This window comes from Synchiropus splendidus, chromosome 1 (assembly GCF_027744825.2).
Source record: "Synchiropus splendidus isolate RoL2022-P1 chromosome 1, RoL_Sspl_1.0, whole genome shotgun sequence".
NCBI lineage: Eukaryota > Metazoa > Chordata > Actinopteri > Syngnathiformes > Callionymidae > Synchiropus > Synchiropus splendidus.
Window position 1 is genome coordinate 66,406,469 of NC_071334.1, and position 25,120 is coordinate 66,431,588.

A 25,120-nucleotide genomic window follows, 5' to 3' on the forward strand; every position below is an offset into this window, starting at 1 on the left:
AAAAAAAAAGGTTTCTGTCTTTAAATGATGCAGTCACGAGATTTGCAAACAGAATATGGGTAACTATCAAATCCTTCGCCTCTCGTTGCCGTGCTTTTTTTCAATGAAACAAAGGAATACGAAAAAAAAACATGTTTGAGACGAGCTCTTTCCATAATTCCTCGAACCAAGCCAAATGTTGATGCCAAGCAAAATTTGCTACGTCTTTCATAAAGAGCGCAGTACTATTAATCGCCATGGTAACACGGCTCCACAAAGCTTTGCGCTTTCTTTAAATCTTTCTATTCCAGGTGGATGGCTGACTATCGTTGCTGAAAAAGAAACAGGGGGTGGTTATGTTCTACCACAATGTTATGAATGATGAAGGCATTTGATTTGATGTATCTGGTGGATGCTCCTGCGCGCAGCCACAAACTGAGGCTTCATGTGTGTGATTCCCATGTCTCCCACCTTTTATATTTGCAACAGCCATCACTTATGCCTCCATCTTTTGTTTTGTTTTTTGTTTTGCAGTGAAACCAACAGTTGTCGATGTTGGAATTTATGTCAACAGTATCGGGCCGGTGTCGTCCATCGATATGGTGAGTTGCAGCATGATTTATATCCGTCTCCTTCTCCCCTGCGTCTCTGCACCTGCCTGCATTTGCAGACGTTCATCCCACATTAGCATCATACACGATTGTTCTCGTTCCTCTCGCCTGCCACAGACGTTCTTCCACTCAAGGATGTACTGATCAGACAGGTGCTGCTGCTTGGTTCAGGTCAGATTACAAAATGAGTGGATTCACATCCTACATGCAGCTACACCACATTTGGAAATGGAGCAATGTTTCCATTTTCTGTCACAGGTCTTGACTCAAACTGATGCCTGATTTTAATGTGTCGTTTATGCTGCCCACATTTCGGGAGGTTCTTATTTTCATTTATTTATGTATTACGTATTTAGCAGGGGGCTCAATCCGGAACTCAAAGGCCCCAAAGTGCGTGCAGGTTTTTTGTTCCAGTCAAACAGACAGACATAGGTTAACCCAGTGATTTCAAAACTGAGATGGAGCTACCTTACTTTACTACTGAGCCTCTTTAAAACACCACCATCCGAAGGCTGTTATAGACATTTTGTGAAAAAAAGATGTCCATATTGGTTGCAACCAAAACTTCAGTTTGAAAGTCCTGTTTTTTTCTATACTATATATATTAGATTTACACTGTTATGATGCAGAGAATGAAAAGAAGCAGACTGAAGAACAGTTCTCATGATTTCTGCTCCATGATTCCTCTTATTCCTCTATTTTTTTAGCGCAGTATTTGTGTATAACTGTGTGTAAACTTGTGTCTGTTTACCTTGATTGTTAATTTACCTTGTATTGTTAATTTACCCCCCTCAGACTCATACAAATTCCTGTTTCTTGAACATGAAATTTTAAGTGGCAGCTCTGGTAAGCATGAAATAATGAAAGAAATAATGAAAAATTGTGATTTTGTGATTCTGGAGAGAAATAGTTACTGTCATAGAAAAAAAAAGTGTGAATTGTTTTCATTGTTGTGACGTGAAAACTTAAAAATAAATAAATATATAAATAGTGATAAAAGACAGCATTTTTGTTGTGACTCAAATCTCATACCGTCTCATGTCAAATGTGTTTATTCTATAATGATAATCTAATATAATTTAATAATTAATATAATTTATAATTTAATATATATAATCTTATATTGCAATCCCAAAATATTGTAGCTTTTTTTGTGTTGTTGTTATGAGGGACACATTCTTTATTGTCTTTTTGCTTGCAGCATGAAACTCTGGCCGTGTTTGACTTATTGGTTTTATAATGTGGCCCAACCAATTTGAGTGTCGACGAGCTTTGCCCGTGAACTCAGAAACATCCTCTGCCTACAGGTAGAACGGTAATTTGATTTCCATCGAAATGGAACCAGCCACAGTGTCAAGCTGGCCGCAGTTCTGTCTGACTATACATTTCCTGACTGCAATATTCTTTTGTGAACATCTGCTTTCGTGGAATCTCATACTTGGTTGGGAGATTTTTCCCATCGATAGCTAATATAGTGTGAAGGGTACCTCCAAATGAAATTTGCATTAAAGAGACAAAAATGATCAGGATAAACCTTTAAAATTCCTTTCATTAAATTGACTTTTCTTTTGATGTATTTCCAGCTTAAATGTTCTGCTCTAGTTCGAAAGACATGTGTTAAACATACTATGGTTTAATGCCACCAAACATGGACAGTTCACTTTGGTGTTTGTCATCTGTTGCCATACAATATGGGAATACATTTGTAGCTTCATTCATTAAAACTCATCCGTCATGATTGTGCGGTCTCATATTTTTTCCGGTGAAGGCATTCCTATTCCAGACATAACAAGAAGTCACGTCCCATATTGTCGTAATTGAACTGCATTAGTCGGAAGCTCCAGGCCGTCATACGTCACAGGGCGCTCATCCATCCCAAGAGCAATTAGGTCAATTAGTTTACAAAGCAAATTGAGGAGTTTAATCATGTCTCACAAATTGTGGAGCGCAGAAAGATGTGAAACTATATGAGGGTTTAAATTAAGGATGTCCTGCCCTTTCTCTTGTTTTTTTTCTGTTCTTACTTTGAATAATGGAGGAAAAAGGGCAATTTTCTAGTGTGTATATATCCCATATTTCTAACCATAGGACGATACCTTTCTGCTTGACACTTATTAGTATTCAGTGCATCTGTGGAACACAAACTGCGTAGAGTTTTAGAAGTTCATCAACATGGCGCGGAGCAGCAGTCCAGCTGGGAAATTCCCTGGTCTGGCAATAAAACATTGGTGTAACAACTTATCGCAGAGGCACAGATGCCGTGGACACAATAACATAAGGGCAGTCCAATGGCCTTTATTAGTCATTTGGGATGGAGGTGGATGGCAGGTTTTTGAAGGTAAAGACGTGTACTGTCAGCATAATAATGGATCATTAGCCTTTGTGTAAAAGAAGTGACTCGGAGGAGCTGTTAAGTCTAGTTATAGTTGAGGAGCGGCATGCTACCTGAGGGATTTATTTCACACTTTGTCAGCCACTTTTGAACACATTTATTTCTTCAAACTTTGCATATTTAATAAGGGACCAATTTGGGACCAAAAATTCCTGCAATGGAAGACAAGTATAAATCATGACTGTCATTTTGAGCAGCCGACTTCCACATGAGTAAACCATCTGTTACAATGTGTGTATGACTGTGCGCTGTTAGCATCTGCAAGGTCGAAATATAAACACAACCCTTCCATTTCTTTCGTGGGCTGGCCAACTGCACGGATGTCTGAAATGCAACCAGTGTTTTTTGAGCATGTGCTGTATGGGATCACCTCAGGAATGGTGTCATGTCGCCAGATAGAGTGGTGGCCTTAGGTTTGTGGGAGTTTGCTACACACAGAAGAAAGTGCCAACTGATGTAAATAGGTGTAGAATATTTGGTTGATGAGATATGTGCAACATGAGATCAGAGCTAAACTAAAAAAGAAAAATTTAATATACTATTTGAAAATAAAACTCATTTTCTTTTTCCCCCTCATTTCACATGTCTATTTTTTCTCCTTTCGCTCGTGTTTGTTACATTGAAATGTAAAAGTATTTTAATTTTAACTGTATTTTTGTCCCTCAAAAAAAAAAAAATACAAAAAACTCAATTTCCCTGTAAAAAAGTTACCATTTTACCTTTTCTTCTGTTACAAATATATTCACCACTTGAAAGGAGTTCAATATCTATGATGTATATTGAGAATATTTAACTAAAATTTGTAGAAAACTAAATTATATTTAATCTAATACACTATTTTAAGGAATTTGCGACGGAGATAAACACGTGTTTCATCAGTGTTATTATTAGTTAGTCACCAAGAAACCCAAAGGAGCTGTGCCACTCTGCCACACTTCGTGAGGGTTATTTTCTGCAACCTATGCATATTCAAGGACTCATGTTAAGGCTATCAGCAGGCAACCTTAACACAAGGTTATGATCCGAGTGAAGATGTGAACTTAAAGATAGAGCAAATCACTCGGGGCTTGACATCAGACGGGGATTTCAGTGGATATATTTAGAGCCTGTGAGTAATCTTGTCTGATGTAACACAAGTTTAGTTTTTGCTCAACACCGAGACTCTGGAACATTTTGGTGTCATCATTCAGTCTATTTGACTCTACAATTTATTCATGCCAGAAACAAGATCACAGTTTTTTTAAAAACATCATGAACGTCTGGTCTGTTCACAATAGGAGTGATCATCTCTGTATTATTGAAAAAATATTACTCACTGAATCTAGACTTCAAATCTGGATGTCTATGATGGCAAGTGCTCATTTGATGTTGTGCACTAACTACGGTATCATAGAGAATAGTCATGTTTTCAACTTGAATGTATGTCCCTACACACAGACTGAAGTGATGACTGAAGTGAAACTGGACAAAGGTTCTTGTCATCTCAGTGACAGAACGTAGCTTAATTTGTCCTCGCTTCTATATCGAAACTCTTTGAAACTGTTGAAATGTTGCGCTTTTCCAAGTTGGCCTTCTTTTCTATTTATAAACTGCTCCCAGCTATGCAAATTATGTTTATACTTGCATCTATTTAGTTTGAAGAGCTCAAAACTTAATCTTGTCCTACTACTGCAAATGGATGTCTTAACAAGGCACACACTTGATAGAAGTTATATATTTGTTTTCTGCTTTTTTTTTTTTTTTTTTAATTATGTAGGGCATTAGATAGACATGCAGAGAGAGAGGCATTCCGAGGAAGCAAAGTCGATGTGGCTGTAAAGCCCCTGCAGCCTGTAGTGGGTCAGTAGGACGTTGCAGGATTGGACTCCCAGTCCGACTTTTAGTGGACATCAAGATCCTACTGTGACATTCTGGTTGTTCCCACAATGGCACTGATTGGTTTCACCCTATCAGGGTGGCTGGGATGTGGATACTTAAATGCCCTGAGCTCTGACTGGGCTCCAACAAGAACCCATTATATGGGTTGCTCCTAAATACTCCTTTTCAAAGATATTTGCGCGTCTATGCTGGCATTGCAAATGCACAGTAAGTAAACAAATACCACTCATTTGTGCAAGATCGACATGGATTTGTTTGCCCACACTAGGTTGCACCCTCTGGACTGTTTTTTCTTTTCTTTTTTTGTTTTTTTTGCTGACTTCTGTCTGATTCATCAGTGCTGACATTTCCATTTTGTAGCGTCTCTAAACTGCGTACATCGTGGCACGTGTGACTGAGACTTCCACATGAAAAACCGGGCCAAATCCCCCGGGATGGAAATGCGTGATCCATACCAATCACATACTATTGTTTCAAGTTCTGAGCACTCAAGTGCCAGATTTCCTCTCATCTTCCTCCAGAAACAAGAGGAATATCAGCGCATCTTTGCTCTGTTGGCCAGGTTAAGTTGATGATGCAATGCCAGTTGAAAGTTAGAGTCATTCAGCACGGCGTGATGAGCAGTTGAGTGATGAGCGAGAGTATTAGCAGCATTAAAGTCAAAGCGCTGAGCTTCTATTACTGGTGCCAGTCGCGTCAGATTTCACTGTCAGTAAATGAACTGTCAAAGATGGACCCAGAGTGACATCGACTCTCTGTTCTTCTAATGTATTCCTGGACGAGTGAGTGGGCGTCTTTTTGAATCTGTGGCTTTACAACAGCTCAGATATAATGGACGACCACCTTCCCGATTAATATGCAACTGAAAGAAAGAGGGATTGTTACGAAACACTGCCTTTGATGGGCGATAGCTTTTGTTCTGGATATAGAAAATAAACCAGACACTAACAGGTCACTGCTTGCCCCACCCATTAAATATGTGTCTCATGCTTTCTAGCACTTTTTCAACTGAACTACTTCGTCCGATGTTGAAGTCAGCCTTCAGTTGTTTGCCCTCTTCTGGCATTTACTCTGGATTTTTCACATTTTTTTTTTTTTAACCTAATGAAGATTAAAAAAAAATTAATAAAAATCTGACTTTGATTTTCACTAAGGCTGAATGAGTTAGGGGAGAAATTGAATTGCTCCCTTTTGCTCTCTTCTTTCCACCTTTAAACTGGGTTCTGCATTTGTATTGCGTAAGATAGATCATGCCGACAGGGAGTCAGTCTATGGAAAGCAAAGTGGTGACAACAAGGAAATGATCAAATGATGACATGTGAGACATGATTCGGGCTGTCCAGATATTCTTCGACTATTGTAGACCAGCTCCTGCATGGTCGACAGGCACCGCAGTCACTGCTGAAATGACGGCATGACGGCTCTATGACTGGTGGACTGGGGCGCCATAGAATTTCTCCATGATAATATCAACACACCTCACATAAACATTCCGTGCCACCACCAATAGAGAAGCTCATCCTTCAAGCCAGAAATCTAGGAAACACAACACGCAGCATGGATTGATCACTTTTTGATTGACTACCTTCTGTTTCACGTAACTGTTTAAGTCGGGAGCGATCGGCTCTCCTCACCCATATGAAGAAATGGTCGGGATGAAGGAGCATCTCTTTTGGGATTAGGGTAGGACATTTGTGATGGGTAGATGAGGCTTCATGAAACCTTGTCCTTGTTTTCAGAGGCCACTCGATGGCACTGTCTGCTGTAAAATGTTTGTATTTGAACAGCTACTGAAATAAATCCTCACTTCATTTGCACACCAAAAACGCCATCTAGTGGTCTCTAAGAATGTGAGCTTTCATCGAAGTAGTTGATCGTAGCCAAGCAAAGAACAGACAGTGGCGTCTAGTGAAAAATTACGACCCTTTTTCATGAAACCACGTAACTTCTACATAGAGTGTGTTATCATGGAGTTTCACACTTCCACTTATAGAACTCTAAGGAGTGCCATTACCCAACTGTACTTGTTTGAGACGTTGGTCCGTCCGACCCTAGGACATTAGATACCACCTGTCTACCTACAATATTTGATATCTAAGGAGTGAGAATGTGTTGTGGCTTCCTGCAGCTCAGACACATTTAAAAGGTTTGTAAGTTTACTAATCTGGTGACTTGGTTTACTGTGTTTTAGAATACTATTTTTCTGTGGTTTATAAAGCTTATAATGTTCCTTGAAAGTTTCACGGAGATAGTTGTTTTTGATGGTTAGAAGAGTCACAGCGGCACAAGGATCCACTCACGTTGAGCCCGTCCCGAGATGAGAGGAACCTCCATTTGTGTCTGCCTGGAGTGTCAATGCGCATCTCTGTGGAAGTGTTGTTCTGCTGTTTGCTGATGCATGACAGCTGTAACGCTAGTCAACGTTTTTTATGTCAGAGATGGAAAATCAAATCTTCATGTTCATGCAGGCTTCAAATTTCCTGAGGCGTTATAGCTTATTATCATCGAGTCAAGTGCATCACGAGAGCCTCTTCTCAAGATGAGAATGGGAAAGCTACTGAAGGGTTCAATTGATTTAAAAAGGAAGGGGGAAATTGCTGTGGACAACAAGGAGTGGACAGTGTCATTTGCATGGTACTTTGTGTTACTTTCACAGAAGCTTTGATGTCGTCTTACTATAGATAGGTGAAGTTTCCTTGTGACAATGGCTGTCAACTGTATCACGTCTTATGATATAGACGCTCAATTTAAAAAGCAAAGTTCATAAAGGCTTAAACACTTTCATCACTGAAGACTAGGGATGGGCGATAACTTATCATTTAACATAATCTCCACAATGAGAATTCTGCATCTCACAAGACATTTCATAAACACACGGACCACTCGCAGCATTGGACTTGAACATGATGTGACCGTGACGCCACATCACGCTCTCCAGCTCCGAGGAGTTTGACAGCCGACACCAGCGTGTGACAGTTGTGGAGAGTGTGGTGGACTTTGGTTCACGATCGTAGTTTTAAACTTATTTTTACTCCAGGGAACCTTTGATAACGACTCTGGTCGACTCTGAGTCTCTGGATCAGTGTTTATTTTATTAGATGGAGTGGTCCTCGTAGGTTCTCTGACGCGGCCGTCTGACTTGGTTCACATCAACACATGCAGGTCTCCCGCTGCGCTGGTGCCTCAGTGAAACACTGTGGGGAAAACAGTTGGATAATGGACGGAGGTCCGCTCCGGTATTGGCGGTGGCGTCCTCTTCCACGTCCACGATTAGGGTTCCTTGATCGTGGACACACTCTCACAGGTAGCGCTAATGATACTACTAGTTAGGGACCATCAACAAATTCTGATTCAATCAAAATATTAGTGAAATCCTCAAAAGGCAATGAAAAACAACCATTTTAGCAGAGAGAAGTGTGAAAATGTTTTCCATCATACTAGACAAGGGACTGACAGTTTATATAATGATTTCTAGTATAGAATATACAGTAATGAAATGACCATTTACTCACAATATTTCTAATATTTCTTCAGTAGCATCGAGGAAATGTGTCCAGACTGGTCCATAGTTAAAGTTGACTGTTGCGAGACATGAGCTACAACAGACGGACGGCTCAATTTAACCCCTAAATAAAGTTGGCAGAGCAGCCTGACAGACACGACCAGGTTCTAGGAGAGACGTGAAACGTTGAATTTCACATCTCTACACTTAGCTGTTCTAATGAAACATAAACAGTTTCAAGAGACTGTAGTGTGTCCAACACATGGAATAGAATGAAAATATTTATCGTGATAATTATCGTTATCACCGAAATGACAACATTTAACGTGATCATTTTTTTGTCCATATGCCCATGAACCAATGGCGACAAAACGTTGGTTCATGGGAATTTCTCTTCGGAGATCAATAAAGTATCTATCTATCTATCTATCTATCTATCTATCTAACACAGTGGCTCTTAACCTTGTTGGAGGCACCGAACCCCACCAGTTTCATATGCTCATTCACCGAACCCTTCTTTAGTAAAAAATGAAATATGATACACTAACTAGACTAGACTGAGGGGTGGACCTCTGCGGCCGAGGCTCCACCGAACCCCTGAGACCGACTCACCGAACCCCTAGAGTTCAATCGAACCCAGGTTAAGAACCACTGATCTAACATGTTCAAGTCCAATGGACTTTGAAGAGCTGCAGCACAAAAAGTGTGATGTGAGAGTGTGGCATTGGGAAATATAAAGAACTGTCAGTCACAAATTTGGCAGGGATGGTGTAAGTTCTCTGAGCCAAAATGTTTTGGATACTCTTGCAGAATCAGAGGCTTTAAGATGTACTCTCCAAATTTTTGTTATTTGAACACAGAATCAAAATAATTTCCTTCTAGCCTTCTGATAACTTAGATTCTCCTTTGAGAATGAATGATGGTGACATTGAACATGGCATTCATTCCATGAATCATGGATGTTATTATCTTGCATGTGATATCAGGTTATAAAATATGGGCCTTGGACAAAGAATGTGCTGTCTCAGTGCTTTTCTAGTTTATACTTCTAAGATTTGTTTTCATAAGTAATATACAGTACGAAATGTTTGACTTAATGTTGAAAAAAAATCATCTTGTATTAAGCTAAAGTCCAAATACCAAAGTAAGGTATACAAAAATGAATGAAAACAAACTGGGAAGAATCCATTATCTCCAAAGGACCAAAATACAAACAGAAACCAAGGTAAGGGCTAAATAATTTATCGTTTTGTGAGCAAAAGCACAATTTTGAACAGCAGAATTTTGAGATTGTGAAAGCCGGGTTTCTTTTCGCTGTGTGGCCACTGTGAATTTAGTTTTTCTGTGTTGCTGCAAGAGATACACTGTGTCAATCTCAGCTGTAAACAAAGTCTACACTGAGTGACCCCCAAATATATAGCTGTTGGCCTCTGCTGTAGGCAAATCTGTTTTGCTTCACCCGCATCACAGGATCGCTGAGACACTCAAGAAAGGCACAACAGTGAGGGAGGATCAGTCTCAAATCACTCGAGTGATTGGGTTCTGTATGTGTATCAGACATGTCAGTGGGCGGATATTTGGTGTATCCTGTCACCAATCACTATGGGGTAATATCTGTCATGGACTCTCTAATATCTTGGATAGCGCCAACAGTGCTGTGTGACCCATCGGTGTGTGAGTGTAGAAGCGGTAGACTGGACCACGCCTTGTCGTCTCTGTGCTGTTGAGAATTAAACACAAGTTAAACAAGACACAAGTTTAGCTTAAGTCATATATATATATATATATATATATATATATATATATATATATATATATATATATACGATAAACCTGAAACTTCAAACTGAAGATGATACTATTTTTTTCTGTGCTACATTGCAGCTTTTGCAAATCAATTCCGTGGGACAGTTTCATCATCTCCCCTTGTGAACATGTACAACAACAACAACAATGATAATGTTTGTATGTTTCTCACTGAAACTGGTTTGAAAGATCCATTTCCAAGAAATGAAAAACATTGGAGTGATCGTGAAAAACAATCTTTGAAGACACGTTGCCCGGAGTTAAAAGAAAACATCCCAGGATGACAGAAGCAATCCTTCAAAGTTGCTCCCACCCTTCATGTGTTGGTGCTTCATTGCAATTGGGAACGGCTTTATATTGTGGCTTTTTATGGTCCAGACTGATAATCCCACTGAATTTCTGTTTGAGTGATTCCATGCAATGTTTTTTTTTTTTTTTCACTCCTTTCGTCGCTTGTGATATCTCATGTTTTTTTTTTCTTTTCTTATTGTTCCATTTCTTTTGTGTTGAGCCTCAACAGCTCAGAAAAAATGTCAATTATAATTCTGCAAGTCATAACTCATTCTGTGCTCAGTTCATGTTCACCCTGAAGTAGCCAGCTACGTGAGTCCAGCCACGTTGACCACGGACACATTTGTCATTCCTTCATTGTAGAAAAAGGAGAAAGAAAACGGGGCCATTGAGTCACATATGAGGCGGAGGGATTATTATTATTCTGAGCAGCTCAGCATCAATCTACAGCATCCCTGAGTCGTTGCGCACACATGCTGCATATCTTACCAAACGCACGTTTCTGAGATGTTATTGCTGACCCGAAATATGAGCAGGTCACATGAATAACAGCGCATTTGTGGCTCTAATTTGCTGACATCGATGGCAGCATTGTCACACATTTTTAATTTGTTTACAGCTTGTCCAAATGCCACCAACATCAAAATCATCCCGCAGGCTGTGTGCATGTAAAAGACAGTATTTGTCTACATCGATCGTGATCAAATACTTGAATTAAGAAAGGCATAAGATATAAGTCTGACTTAATTATGGTCCCGTCAGAATGTCATTTTTCCGTAGCGTGTTCGTCCTCACTTTCTTCTTCTCTGTTAAAAAAAGAAATACATTTTTCACTTTCTTTAAAATTGGTTGCAGTGAGGCAGATGAGGCTTCATGAAACACTGTCTTCATTTTCAGATGGTGATGCACTTGGGTTAAAAGTGATTGTGAAAGTGCCAATTATTATAGAGAAGAGAGCGCCATCTATATGATAATCGAGATGTTTAAACTGCTTGTGGCACTTGAGGACACTGTTTCCTGAAACTTTATAACTTGTAACGTTGACTAGGAAGATCAGTCACAATAGAATGAATTGTGATTTGAGTCAGTCCAGAAGTTTCTTTTCAGCAAATGTTTGGGGTTTTCATAATGCATCACTATCAAGAAGCTTAGTGATGGACTGATGAGGTTTCAAGAAACAGTGTCCTCATTTTCAGAGGCCACTCTCCGTTCAATAATATTTGGCTTTGCTCTACTGTATCAATAAAACCACTCAGTTTTACCTACCACTCAGTTAAACCACTTCACCTACTGAGCTCTGAAAACAAAGTCAGAGTTTCATGGATGTTGAAAGTTGAATCAGAAAGTGGCCATAGATAAATCTGAGCCTATTTCAGACAAGATACAATTGAATACAATGAATTAAGAAATTACAAATTACATCCACCTCCTTAATATGGCCACCTGGGTGGTCAGCGTTCTGTGAAACTGGAGCTTGGGGCAGTGGTGGGTGCTGCAGCTGTTGCAGTGGGCTTCATGTGAGGCATGTCCATCTGCTGGCGTGCTGCTGGTAACTGAACCAGTGTGGACCAAGTGCTCAAGACTGCTGCAAGGTAATGCCCTTGTTGACTTGGCGACTATTTTTGGAGAGACCTGTGAGGACATGGGAACATTTTAAGATGTACATAGAACTTTCTGAAGCCCTCTTTCTACTAAAGTGAAATGAGCAATGGAGAATGGACTATAAACACAGAGGCCGCTACACGATGGCAAGTTTCTTTGTGTCACCTAAAGATGAAGAGCGTCATAAGAAATGGCTAAAGAAAATATGAAGAACTGGGTACAAGTTCTTCCCAGATCTTAGACAAGTTGATACATTTCTAAGTGGGAAAATGAGAACTAAATTGTCGGATGGAATTACACATGAGAGCATTTTGACAATGGTGCAGCAATATTATCACCCTCCAACTCTCACATCCGTCGATAGAACCAACATGGTGATACAATTCATACCCGATGTAGGACTGACGATCGAGCTATATTGCAATACTGTAAATCAACATTGTCATTTAGATTAGATTAGATGAGATAGATTAAACTTTCTCCAAGAAACTCAACAATAATGTGCCAAATGTCCTAAATGACAATGACAGACAGGCCAGTCAGAGTCCACCACTGTGCAACCTGACAGCAGTGGGCTGGATGGAACAATGGAATTGCAGTGAGGGCAGACATGTCCGTGTGTGAAGCTACTTCACTGTTTCTCCAAAGTGATAGAAAAGCTTACGAGAAAGCTTTCAAACTCCATTTACGCCAAAATTTTAACTTTTCAGGTGTTTGTGTAGCTACTATAGAGATTACACATTGTTTAACAAGATTGCGAATCGCGCTCAGGCCTCCCGAGACAGAACCTGCAGTGTGAAACCGCCCTAAGTCAATCAAATATTTGTCACCTTTGTTAAGTAACACTTGTTGAGCAACTAACCAGTATGTCACGACAATTGCATGTATTGATTTCATTAAGATGCAAACATCTTATTGACTCCTGTCGTTGGTAACTCAATGTGCACACATGGGCAACATGACCAGAGAGCACTAATGGAGACTTCCGGTCCAGTACTGAGAGTGTGAGAGGGGTGGGGTAGTTTCCGAGCAGCATATCAACTGGGTTAACTTAGTGCGCTACTTGGTAGCACGAATGCACTGACTGTTCAGTCGTCCTGCGTTCAAAATACTGGGAACATCCCAATTTTAAGAGCTTCAGCAACGGTAAACTTCTCCTTTGTGACATCAACAAATTGTAGCTTATCTTATCTTTTTTTCAAAGTAGCAATGAGGAATAATGAATGCTGTTTGCTTCAGTATTTGTAAGCACCCAAGGTGGCCTGGTGACATGAAGTCGTTTTGTTTTTATTACGTTATCTGGCAGGTCTCCTGATACAGACTCATTTTCCTCCTTAAGCAGCCGACGACGAAACCTTTGTTTGAAAATGGGATGCACCAGATGCTTGTGATGCCTGATCCTTGGGCATAAATGAAGAGTGTTGCAGCAGGAGTGGTTGTTAAGCTGCACCGTTAGCATTAATGCTGTCAGGAATAACATTACATTTGGAAAACATAGGATTTATGAGTATTTAAATGATGTTAGAGCCTATCTGTTGTCTTATTTGCATATTTATCGCACATGACAGTGCACAGTGCAGCATCAATATGTGTCTATTTGAGACTCCCGCACAATATGATTTGAGATTCTACTTCATATATTGGTTTTGGTGTATATTATAAATCTGAACAATGATTAAAATTTTTGCATTATATATACACCATTGCGTCTGATAAGTTATTACCTTTGAAAACTGTCTGAACCTGAAGTGCATTTAAATTGGAATGTGATGGGGGGATAACCCATGCTGTGCTACTGCTGAACAAGTGCTACAAGGGATGGACTCACTAAATAATTGAGTCCATGAATGGACCACCTACCGTAGGGTTTAAAAAAAAAAAAATTCTGGCAGACACCCACACATGTTCACACAAACAACATACTTTTATCAAAATGCAATTTTCCAAGCATCATGTTTCCTTTCTTCTTCAGATATCTTCAGATATTGCTATCTTTTTGTTTCTCCACAATACATTACACACTTGCAGAAGCTGCTGACTTTTTTTTTTTTTTTTTTTTTACTGTAGTAGCTTTTTGTAAAACAAGAACCATTATTGAACAGGCACTTCCATTCAAAGAGATTTTGATTTATAAAAATAAGTATGTGGTTCAGACGTCTATCATCAGCTTGTACAATACATGCAGAATTCATCTGCTGATCATTCACTGCTAATAATGGCCCATTTTTGCACAATGTTACGTATGGATCGGGATATGGACGGAGCCTTCCGTCCATGCTCTGCGTTAATTTATTCCCTATTTCTTCACATTTCCACAAAGTATATAGATACGGGCCAAACAGAGCGGCATCACTGGCTGCGACCGTGTAAGCAATGTTGTTGATACCACCGGATGTGTAGCTCTAATGAGGCTTGAAGAAGGCATGACACAATCCTCCAGTTACGCTATATTTAACAGCCTCACCAACCACTGACTTAAAATGCTGCCTCCGCTTTCTTCTTTTGTGGAGACGTGCATTATCAGTATTTGTTCCGCAGTCGCCATGTTGGTTTTGGAGTTTGTTGTTGTCATAAACTGTTGAGTCAGAGCTGCTCCTCCTGGTGGATATATTGGTGAGCAGCAGTACCAATGCACAGGACGCATGAAAGTATCTGATCAGTGACGATGACATCATTTGAAACGGACAGGTACAATTTCCTACGTTATGGAAGCATAAATGAGCCTTAAGACTGACAAGGCCAAATAGAAAAATAGAGTGAATGCCAGTTTATCAAAGCTCTCACAGCCAATCCGTGCCATTGCCTTACTGCCACCACTCAACTGTGGCTAGGAAAATGGAGAGTGTAGAGCCTCATACGGACAGAAGGTAGCAGACAAATGCAGGGAGAAAAAACTGCACGAGAGTCGCATTGCCACATTTCAGCAGAACTGAACAAGTCCTTGAGACAGTGAAGTCCAGCAGGTACAAGAGTCACCAAGCCCCTATGGAAGTGTGATTTTTTTGGCAGGCCCTGCAAGATATCTTTTAATCTTTTAGTCAGGGGAAGAATTGCAGACATTGTTCATTTATTTCTTCGCAATGCTCACCAACTCTTGCAAGCAGCTGCATCCAGCATTCGTCTCCTCGCAAAATGTATTTCCGCATTGACAGAGTAAGGCCAAGAGATATCAAAAGGAAACAAACCGGCTGTCTTTTAATCAGTTTGCCTCCAGATCCCACACAATGGATGGATCATTTTCTCCGTCACAGGCCGAGAGAATTAAGAGGCAACAATAAGAGTCTCAATATGACCAAGAGGCCAGTTTATTTCTTCTATCCATCTCAACTACACTTGTTCTATCACTCATGTTGAAGGCTGTTCAGTATAAAGAATTTAGCTTTAAGTAAGTTGTCATTTTACTTGCCTAATTTGATGTGACTTGTTTGAGGCCGAAGTCAGCTTTGTTCTCTTGTGCGGCGCTTTATAGACAATGAACACAGTTTGTAGATCCATTTAACTTAGAGTCTGTGGGTGAGTGGTAATGTTAGAGTGTGTGTGTGTCGCCCCATGCTGCCAGACTTTCAATGACTCACTTCCTTGCAGAGGTTGTACCGGAAAAGGTTATCTGATTGCAGGTTCTCTGTTCACGGACCTCCTGTGCTGTCGTGGCTTCAAGGCGGCATCTTAAGTTCATTCTGGAAAATGAAATGACAGCTGATGCACGGAATGATATTTCCTGCGTGTGAATGGAAGTCACCTGTGGTCGGACATCATTGTAATAATATTAAAATTGATCTATGTTCACCGGGGTTGACGTATCAATGGATGGCTTCCTAGCTGATCCACTTAACTGGACTTTGAATCGATGGAACATCAAGGATAAATGTTTTGCTTGTGAAATAAAAAAAAGAAATTCTTCTTACAGTCGAGAACAGGATATATCTGTGCTCCTCACTCTGGTGCTTTGTTTTCATTTCCAATAGTGTTATGTAGAGTTTGCGTTGGTGATGGAGAGGGACAGGCCATGTGAGATCACTGTATCTTCTGGAGCATCTTTAATTTTACAAAAGAATCAATTCAGTCGTTCTTGTTAGCCTTTTCAGGTAATGTGTTGAACATTACTAGGTGAAGTTTCTTGAAACACTGTCCTCCTTTTGACTTGAGGACAGCCAATATTTGACGTTTTATGATTCAGAATGTGTTTGTCAGTGGCATCACCTTTGGCACGGTGACCTAAGAATACTAATGTGTTGCTGAGGTTTCATGAAACATTGTCCAAATTCTCTGTGGCCCCTTGGTGGCACAGTATGCTGTATATTGTTTGGTATTGAACAACTATGTCAACAAAACATTATACCTCATAATTTTGAAGAAAGAGGACCATCTACAAAGCGCTGAAAATTAAGTCACTGTTTCATGAGTCTTCATCAACTATAAATGAATACTAAATCAAAAAGGTGAGCTATAGAAAACAGACAATTCACACAATGCAGCGTTTCATATTTGGCGGCATGGAAACTTCAAAATACTTTGTGATATTTTTTAATGCAAACTAAAGAAAAGAAAACGAATTCCTGTGACGTTAGATGAAGCATGTGTCAAACTTGCGATCTAGTACCTCATCGCTTATTTGGTCCATGAAAGCTCAAAATATTCATGGTCGGTTTTTAATTTAATCCTGTCTACAAATGAGCTCTACATCGATATATGTCCATTTCCCCATCAACATTTAACACATTTTCTGACAAGCATTCAACAAGCATGAATAGAAATAATGATTCGTGTCTTAAGGGTCAGCAATGGAAGGTTATGCTTCTGTCTGGTGCAGTTTCTTGAAACACATGGGATTTGCAAAGCAGTTATATGATGACGCATTTCAGTGTTTAAATGTACTGTGATGTATTGTTTACTTTTCAACGTTAAAACATGAATCATAGTCTCTGAAGATGACTTGAAATGTTCAAAGTAAAATCTGTGACAGTGGTGTCATGTTTGTTCGGGGAACATGTGCAGAAAAAAATATTAAGAAGCATAATTTGAAATGGTTGTCATGGTATTATTAAGTACTTGTATCGGTACTCAGTATCAGCAAGTACTCAATTGTCAGTACTCATGTTTGGTCAGCAAAAAAGCGATATTGGGGCATCCCAAGTGAAAAGTCATACTGAACTTTCCAGATATCGAAGCATCCATATAAATGAATTATTTCTGCCCAGACTTGTTTTAAATTTGGCACCTGGTACAACTGATTGTGGAACTCCTGATCCCACTGCTGTATAAAATAATTTGACTAAGCCAGTTTACTCATAAACACGGTGCCAGCCCTAAAAAAATAAGAGTGAAGTAAAACTTTGTGAAGGTTGCTTTTAATTTCCTCATTGCAGTAAGCAAAAACACAGCTGATTATCTTCCTGTTTGTCGGAAACACAAACCTCTACTCAGATGTTGAGCCGTCGCAGTAACAGCAGCTGTGTTGTGTTGTGGAACGTGAGGCGTTTAACAAGCAGGAATTGTCATATATTTACATTCTTGTTGGCTGATATTATAAGGGGAGTGAGGTACTTTGTAAGATATTAAAGCAACACAGATGCACATAACCCACTCCTACACATGATTTTATCACTAAGCAAAGTAATAAACAGATAGAGGACTCAGCCGATTGCAAGATGAAATGAGTTATTTCAACAATGACTGAATATCGATTAACAATACTGCAATAATGGCAAAGTCAATACAGTCTCTTTGATACTTTCCTGCATGCATTTTCCTCTCTTCCTTCTTCCAGCTTATTACTGTCCACCTCCCTCTGTCTGCCCTCTGCTATAGACTCACTCGACTTCTCCTTCTTTTCCAATTGCGTTCATCCACTCTCCGCAGCTCATCGACAGTCATTTAGAATTTTAAACTGAAGTCTTTTGAAGGTTGCTGAAATAATTATGAGCCGTCACTGATGAACTTAAACTTGATAACATCAAACAGACTAAAACAATAAAGGCATGGACATTTTGTTTTTTTCCTTCACATTTTTAAAAAGATGGAAGAGGGATTAATCGTCTTTCCTTAAAAAAAAAACAGCCTTTCATATGAAAAATATAATAATAATAGGAAAATACCCCAGAGCCACATTTGCGCTTGTTATTGTCCCCCTCGGAGTTTAGTGGGAAACTCGACATTAAAGAATATCTACCAGTGTCACTGCATTTACATTCAATTGCATCCCACTGAATATTTTTTTCTTTTGATTTCCCACAAAACTCGCCATGGATATTAAACCTGACTCTCTGACTGAGCTCATGGACACATAACTACATTGCATTAATATAGACCAACAACAAGTCTGGAATAAACTTCTCATCGGAGACATTGTCAGCGGATGAACTTTAGTGCTGCGAGCCTTTTTTGACAAGTCCCCCGAGATTCCGTTTTTGATGCATGACTACATCAAAGAGTTCTGTCAAAACATAACAATGTTTTCTCTTTTATTTATACACTCTGACAAGCTACACATCATCTCAGGAGGTGGTGTACAATCACGCCAGATACAGGATGTGAAGACTATCAGCAAACTCCAATCAAAAATGTATCTTCAAAAGGATCGGCCGTTGTTCAGTGCTGCCTCTTTTCAAAGTGCACGATAGTGCTACAGAATAACCAGCTAGTTTTTCTACGGTTCAGCAGTGTGCACGGAATTGACAGCTCCGGCCCAGTCAGGCTCGGTTATGGTTCAACTTGACAAAACTACATTTTATCATGACTCATGCTGGTGAGTTCAAATCATTGAATAAAGTGCTGGGCTACACCACTGGCTTCTTTCATTCAGTTAACTTTATTATGTTCTAATTTGTGAAGTGGATCATGTCTACAGGTGTATACTGGGTAAGTCGGGCTACGTATTGGCAGATGTCTTGTGATACTGTAGGTCCAGTGATATATTGTGATTCGGGTTGCACGGAACATTCGGTGGCAGGATATATTCAGCCAAATAGTGAAGAAAAGGCAACATTTGAGTCACCGAATACTGGAATAGATGCGTGATGCGATGGAATGTGTTTTTTAAATATAAAAATGTGGCGCGGAGGAGAAAGTAACTGACCGCTGACGAAATTCTGGCAACACACTCCCCCGTTGTCAAACACCATCTTCCACTTCAGCTGTGACAGTACCAACTCTGTCACTCACTGGTCAGCTGGTTAGAAGCTGTTCAACACAAGTCAAAATGATTCTGACTTTACTACCCATGTATTAGACGTTTCTCTTTATTCATCATTTCTTAGTTGTTCATACAGTCAGGTATATAGCGCGGTTGGTTCCGACTGCCATCATGGCGACACTGCAGTTCAGAATCAGAATCAGAATCAGGATCCCTCCAACTCAGAAAGTGCTTTGGTACATTATGCAAAAATAAAATAAAATAAAATAAACCACAGACAACAAGGGCTGTTCACAAATTCATCGGCAGTTCAGTACTCAGTGGTTGTAAGTATTGAAGAGCAAGTGCACAGTTGCAGTTTGCAATGAAAGTTCAACAGTGTGCCAAAACCTATAGCTGAAGAGGATGTGGTGAAGTACCAGAGTAAATAATATATTTAACAAACATCTGTCTGATTCTCTTTTCCAACTTGGTAGAAATTCATGAGAAACTTTGGAATTGATGTTTTTAAGTTGTTTTGTGAGTCCATGAAGGGAGGGGGTGAGATGTTAGGCCAGGGCTTGAGAGGTGAGGTAGGAGTCTGAAAGTAATGGGCTTGAGAGGTAGGGGTTTAACAAGTGAAGCAGGTGCCAGCAGAGGTCGGGGCTTGGGAAGTGTGGTCTGCAACCTGACTGCTGTGTGACAAGGTCTCATGGACGTCTGATGGAAGCTCTAAAACCCGAGCTAAGCCATCACAATGGATCAAGGAATACTCAAGATGTGACACCTTTACATCATGCAGAAAAATAAAAAATGGATTGGACACTTTAAACTTACTTCATAATTGTACTTGCATTTTCTACCCCCGGCATGACTCCCAGGTTTTTACTGAAGGATTGATCCCTGACGCCCTTGCTTCAGTGCATAGTCACATCCCTTGTTGTCTGTAAAAATCAGCTTTACTCAGGCTGTTTGTGTCTGACTTAACCGTTATCTCCATGGAATCAATTTAAATTAGTACCTTGTGTAATTGGAATAAACATTACTGCCGATGAAGTCGGACCGCTGCCGCCTTCTACACATTCACTCACTAACAAGCAAAAGTGAATCATTTATCCAGCCGGCAGACAGTTGAAGCGGGGTGTGATTGTTTCTCTGGCCAAATGCCAGTGGAATCCGCGCCAGCAGTTTATTATCGTCCAGCCTCACATGTCTCTGTATGCAAATGTTTTTGTTCGGTAGAAAAGTCTGCGCTGCCATTGTACTCAGAACCGCACACAGAAGTTGGTTAAAATACCTTTCATCCACAGGCGCAGCTGGGTGACAAAAATTCATTATCACTACCTCTTCAACATTTTAGTGCTTAGTGAATCTTCAGCTTGAGCAGGGTTAAACTGGCCTGTTGCTTATAATAGAGCAGTTGTTCCTTTGTAATGTTCTTTTTTTTCCTGAATATGACTCTTTTTATTCAAAATTTTAGAAAGGAAAATCCTGAGAAATGGATGACAGATTCTGCTGGACTCCTAACTTGACAGAGAACTGCTCATCAGTCCCTTGTTTCTTGGTCCTTCTTGAAAATCACCATGTTTCTGAGTAGGATGAGAAATTGTGAAATAAGGTTCTGTAGGTTAGAAAAGCATAATGTTCTGCTCACAAGCACAGATTATTATTAGTTTTAATGTATGACTGTGTGTTATGTTTATGTAATTATTGCATAAATTAGATTTATTTGTTCATGTTTATGCTGTGGCTCACTTTCTTGAAAAAAAAATCTTGTTTATTTCTTTATTTCTGTGTTGCTGGCAGGGTATTATATCTAATATGGAATTCACACTGTATTTTTCAAAGTAATGGCATCATGAAGTGCACAATAAGAAGAGGTGCAGAGGTACAATTGTATGTAAGAATTCACTTCCATGCTTTTGTTTTCTGAAGCATGAAGATCAAGGGGTCACAAACTCTCTTGACTTGGGACTCGCTGACCGAAGGTTTGAGTGTACAGTATTTCAGCACCAATTATTGTTTGGTCAAAATTAGTTATGCACTTTTTCTTTGTTTTTAAAGCTATTCCATCTCTCCTCTCACAACCAGTCCTGAAGTTGTAGAACAGTTTGAGTATAAGAGCAAATCACATGTCAAGCCACTGGTGGTCAAATGAACTGCCTTTGTTCAATGAATAACCCTGTCACACCCGTACATCACTCATTATCGTCGACGTCCTGGAGATGTGCTCTGGTTTCTTCCCAACTTCCATTGCAGGACTGAAAGGTTCTATACGTGTTTGATATTGAGCGTGTCTTTGAAGGAGAACAGTTTGCTATGTCTTGTTGACATCATTAACCTTTGCATGACTTGTTGATTTTGCACCGCTGGTTAAAGTTTATTTGAAGTTTATTTATATGTTACATAAAAATAAGGTAAATATGATATTAGGGGAGCTGTCAAGTAATCTTTGACATACAGCCTCTGTTATCCTTGTCCCTTTCTTTTGTTGTTATGGGCTTCACACATTTTCAGATATCCATTGTTTTGTTTTTTTATTTACTCATCTAGTTTTCATATTACGTGCATCACCACAATGTGACCCATTTTGTATTAGTGTGATGCAACATTTATTTTTAAGGGAGCTGGCCCACCATTGTTTATTCATTGGCCACACACCATATGGGCTAATGAAAGTGCAACTGCAATTTTAATTATTGTGTTCACTGAAGTCGATAACATGAGAGCTGCTGATTGACAATCGAAGCTGTGTTTATGATTTAAAAAAGGTGTTTTAAGAGGTTTCAACCTCTTAAAACAACTTCAGTCCTTAATGGTCTGTTAGAAAAACAGGCTCTGCTGAGCCAGGGCGCACACAGTAGTAGATCCTGAACCAGTTCATTTAAATCCCCTGGAAAAACAAACAGTGATACACTGAGCAACTTCATCTATTCAAGCGAACATACATAAACTGTTGTTTATGTATGTATATATATCTATATATATATCTATATATCTATCTATCTATATATATATATATATATATATGTACTGTGACAGGTGTGACTTCACGAACTCCAAATCTATCTTGTTGTGATGAATAGTAAATATGGTTAAAAGAAATGTGATGAAGCAGCAGTACATTTAAGGTGCTCTGTTACGTTACAACACAATCTGTCGCAAAGCTTCTTGGCTCGGAATGGAACAGTGCTTGGACTTGAATGGATCAAACCATTCAGAACACTGGCTTCACTGACGTGTAGTTACTCCAGCCACCCTGACCGTCTGCAGGGATTTGAGGTTTTTGTGGGTGTTTGGCGACTTGCTCGGCGATGCTTGATGGTAGGCATGAATCATGATCATGAAGACAGCTGCATGAAGAGAGCGTACGCGAGTGAACATTTTGTTTGACACAGAGAAAATTGAGTAATCGTTTTTTTCCTAGAATCAAACTTGTGGAGAAAGGCCATATAACTCTGAGGCTTATTCATCTGTTCTCTTCATTCAAACTCAGTGGCGTATCAGAATGAAAGAAAATCTTCTGTTCAACTTGAGAAGGTCCCATGTTGAACAACTTCATTTGAAAGAAGGGTCAGCAGTGAGATGAATGAAAAATACACTCCCTGGAGTCGTGAAAACCCATTTCCATATCAAAAGCGTGTCTGTTTTTTTCGCTGGTTTAGTGGCTTCCTTGAAGCTGCACATTTGTGTCCGTACAAGCACATTAGTGGCTCCCAATGGATCAGGCTGCTGGACACAAAGATGCCTCTGTCTGGACGTGTAAAACAGCATCCCGATATTGACGTCCCTTTTCTTCCACAGGAGTACCAGATCGATATCATCTTCGCCCAGACCTGGGTGGACACCCGGCTGCGGTATAACAGCAGCAGCATGCGGATTCTTACCCTCAACAGGTAAAATGAGTCCTCATACTGAGATTATCTTTCATCCACTTGCTTCCCGGGGGCAAGTAATGAACATGGCTAATTGATTGATCCTTCTTTTCCACACAGCACTCTCGTAATTAATGAGGCACTCGTCTTTAAACTAGTGGCGTCTTGGTGTTCACTCAACCGCCTGTCTCTCTTTCATTCCAACAGCAATATGGTCGGCCTGATTTGGCTGCCCGACACAATATTTAGGAACTCAAAAAATGCGGATTCTCACTGGATCACGACGCCGAACCAGCTTCTACGGATATGGAACAATGGAAAGATACTCTACACCTTGAGGTACGGTCTTTCTTTTACACTGTCTTTGGAATTCTGGTCGCCTCAAACTTCCTATTTTCACTTTTGAATCACAACAAACCTGGTTCATTCATGACAGCCAGCGTCACGGTGTGTGAATGCAGGCTCATTACATGTTTACAGCCACCTAACGTGGACAGGTGCCTTTGAAACCTCTGGGCTTTTGAACAGCGCTTTTTTGACACATGCTTTTTTCACTCCTACGGATCCAATTTCTGCTCAACGTGGAGGATTTCAAAACAGACTTTGTCCAAATAACACATATCAACACAAGTGTTTGTTCAGCCCCCTTCAGAGAAGAGATGCTCCCTGCACATGAATCAAGCGGATTTGAAAGTGTCTCTCCACCAACTGCAGCATTCATTGTGTTTACTTGATTGATGTATGTTTGAATGGTGTTGCAGTCCGTCAGAAAAGGAGTTTTCACCGACAACAGTCACTCCTGACTCTGTCTGTCAGATGAGTGAAAGCCTCAAATGAAATTATTGTTTCCTTAATTGACAGTTGTATTTTTTTGTCATAGCAACATGTTCACAGTCCCAAGGGATAAGACAACGTCCTTTTGATATACTGCTGCTCGGATTTGTGAAAATTCAATTTGCCTGATGAAAACATGCCTCGTAGCTTCAAGTGAACGTTTTGATGAACATTGCACTGCGATACTGTCTCAGTAGCATTTTCACTCAAGCAAGGCAACAATGTGAGAGTGGTTTCAAGCTGTTCCTCAGATGTTTATTAAAGCAAATGATCCAGTGATTCAAATCCACATTTCATGAACAGGACTTGTTTTCTTCATCCACAAAAAAATAAAATAAAGAAAATAGTCAAGGACAAACAACTGGGCTTAAATCAAGACTGCGGACTAATAGTGGCTCTCTGACCTTTCGTTTTCACCAATGTTACCGCCATGTTTTGTTTTTTCACCTTCACCTTCACCTTCTTCTGCCGCTTATCCGGGATCGGGTCACAGTGGCAGCAGTCGGAGCAAGGAAGCCCAAACTTCCCGATACGCATAAACGTCCGCCAGCTCTTCCCAGGGGATCCCGAGGTGTTCCCAGGCCATAATCTCTCCAGCGAGTCCGGGGTCTTCCCCGGGGTGTCCTCCCGGTAGGACATGCCCGGAACACCTCCCCAGGGAGGTGTTCGACGGATCAGATGCCCGAGCCACTCAGCTGGTTCCTCTCGATGTGGAGGAGCAGCGGCTCCACCCCGAGCTCCTCCCGGATGACCAAACTCCTCACCCTATCTCTAAGGGTGAGCCCAGCCACCCTGCAGAGGAATCTCATCTCAGCCGCCTATATCCGCGATCTCATCCTTTCGTTCATTACCCAAAGCTCGGGACCATAGGTGAGGGTGGGAACGTAGATCGATCGGTAAATCGAGAGGTTCGTCTTGTGACTCAGCTCCCTCTTCACCACGACTGTCCGATGTACCAACACGTCTATCAATCTCACGCTCCCCTTTTCCCTCACTCGAAATCAAGACCCCGAGATACTTAAATTCCACCACTTGAGGCAAGAACTCTCCACCGACCTGGAGAGAGCAAACCACCTTATTCCGGTCGAGAACCATGGCCTCAGACTTGGAGTTGCTGATCCTCATCCCGGCCGCTTCACACTGCATGCTGAAGGTCCCGGTCCGATGAGGCCAGCAGAACATCATCCGCAAATAGCAGAGATGAAATTCTGTGGTTCCCGAACCGGATCCCCTCCAACC

The 25,120-nt window shown here is 40.4% G+C and overlaps 1 protein-coding gene across 2 annotated transcripts in view; it reads left to right on the plus strand.

The window, feature by feature from the left end:
* LOC128748178 (gamma-aminobutyric acid receptor subunit gamma-3-like) overlaps positions 1-25,120 on the plus strand; it is a 103,160-nt gene that overhangs the window by 34,329 nt on the left and 43,711 nt on the right. For both annotated transcript variants that reach the window (XM_053846662.1, XM_053846672.1), the window contains exons 3-5: positions 514-581; positions 22,977-23,068; positions 23,255-23,386. In XM_053846662.1, coding sequence (XP_053702637.1) covers positions 514-581; positions 22,977-23,068; positions 23,255-23,386 — 292 coding nt within the window. The remainder of the gene's footprint in view (positions 1-513; positions 582-22,976; positions 23,069-23,254; positions 23,387-25,120) is intronic.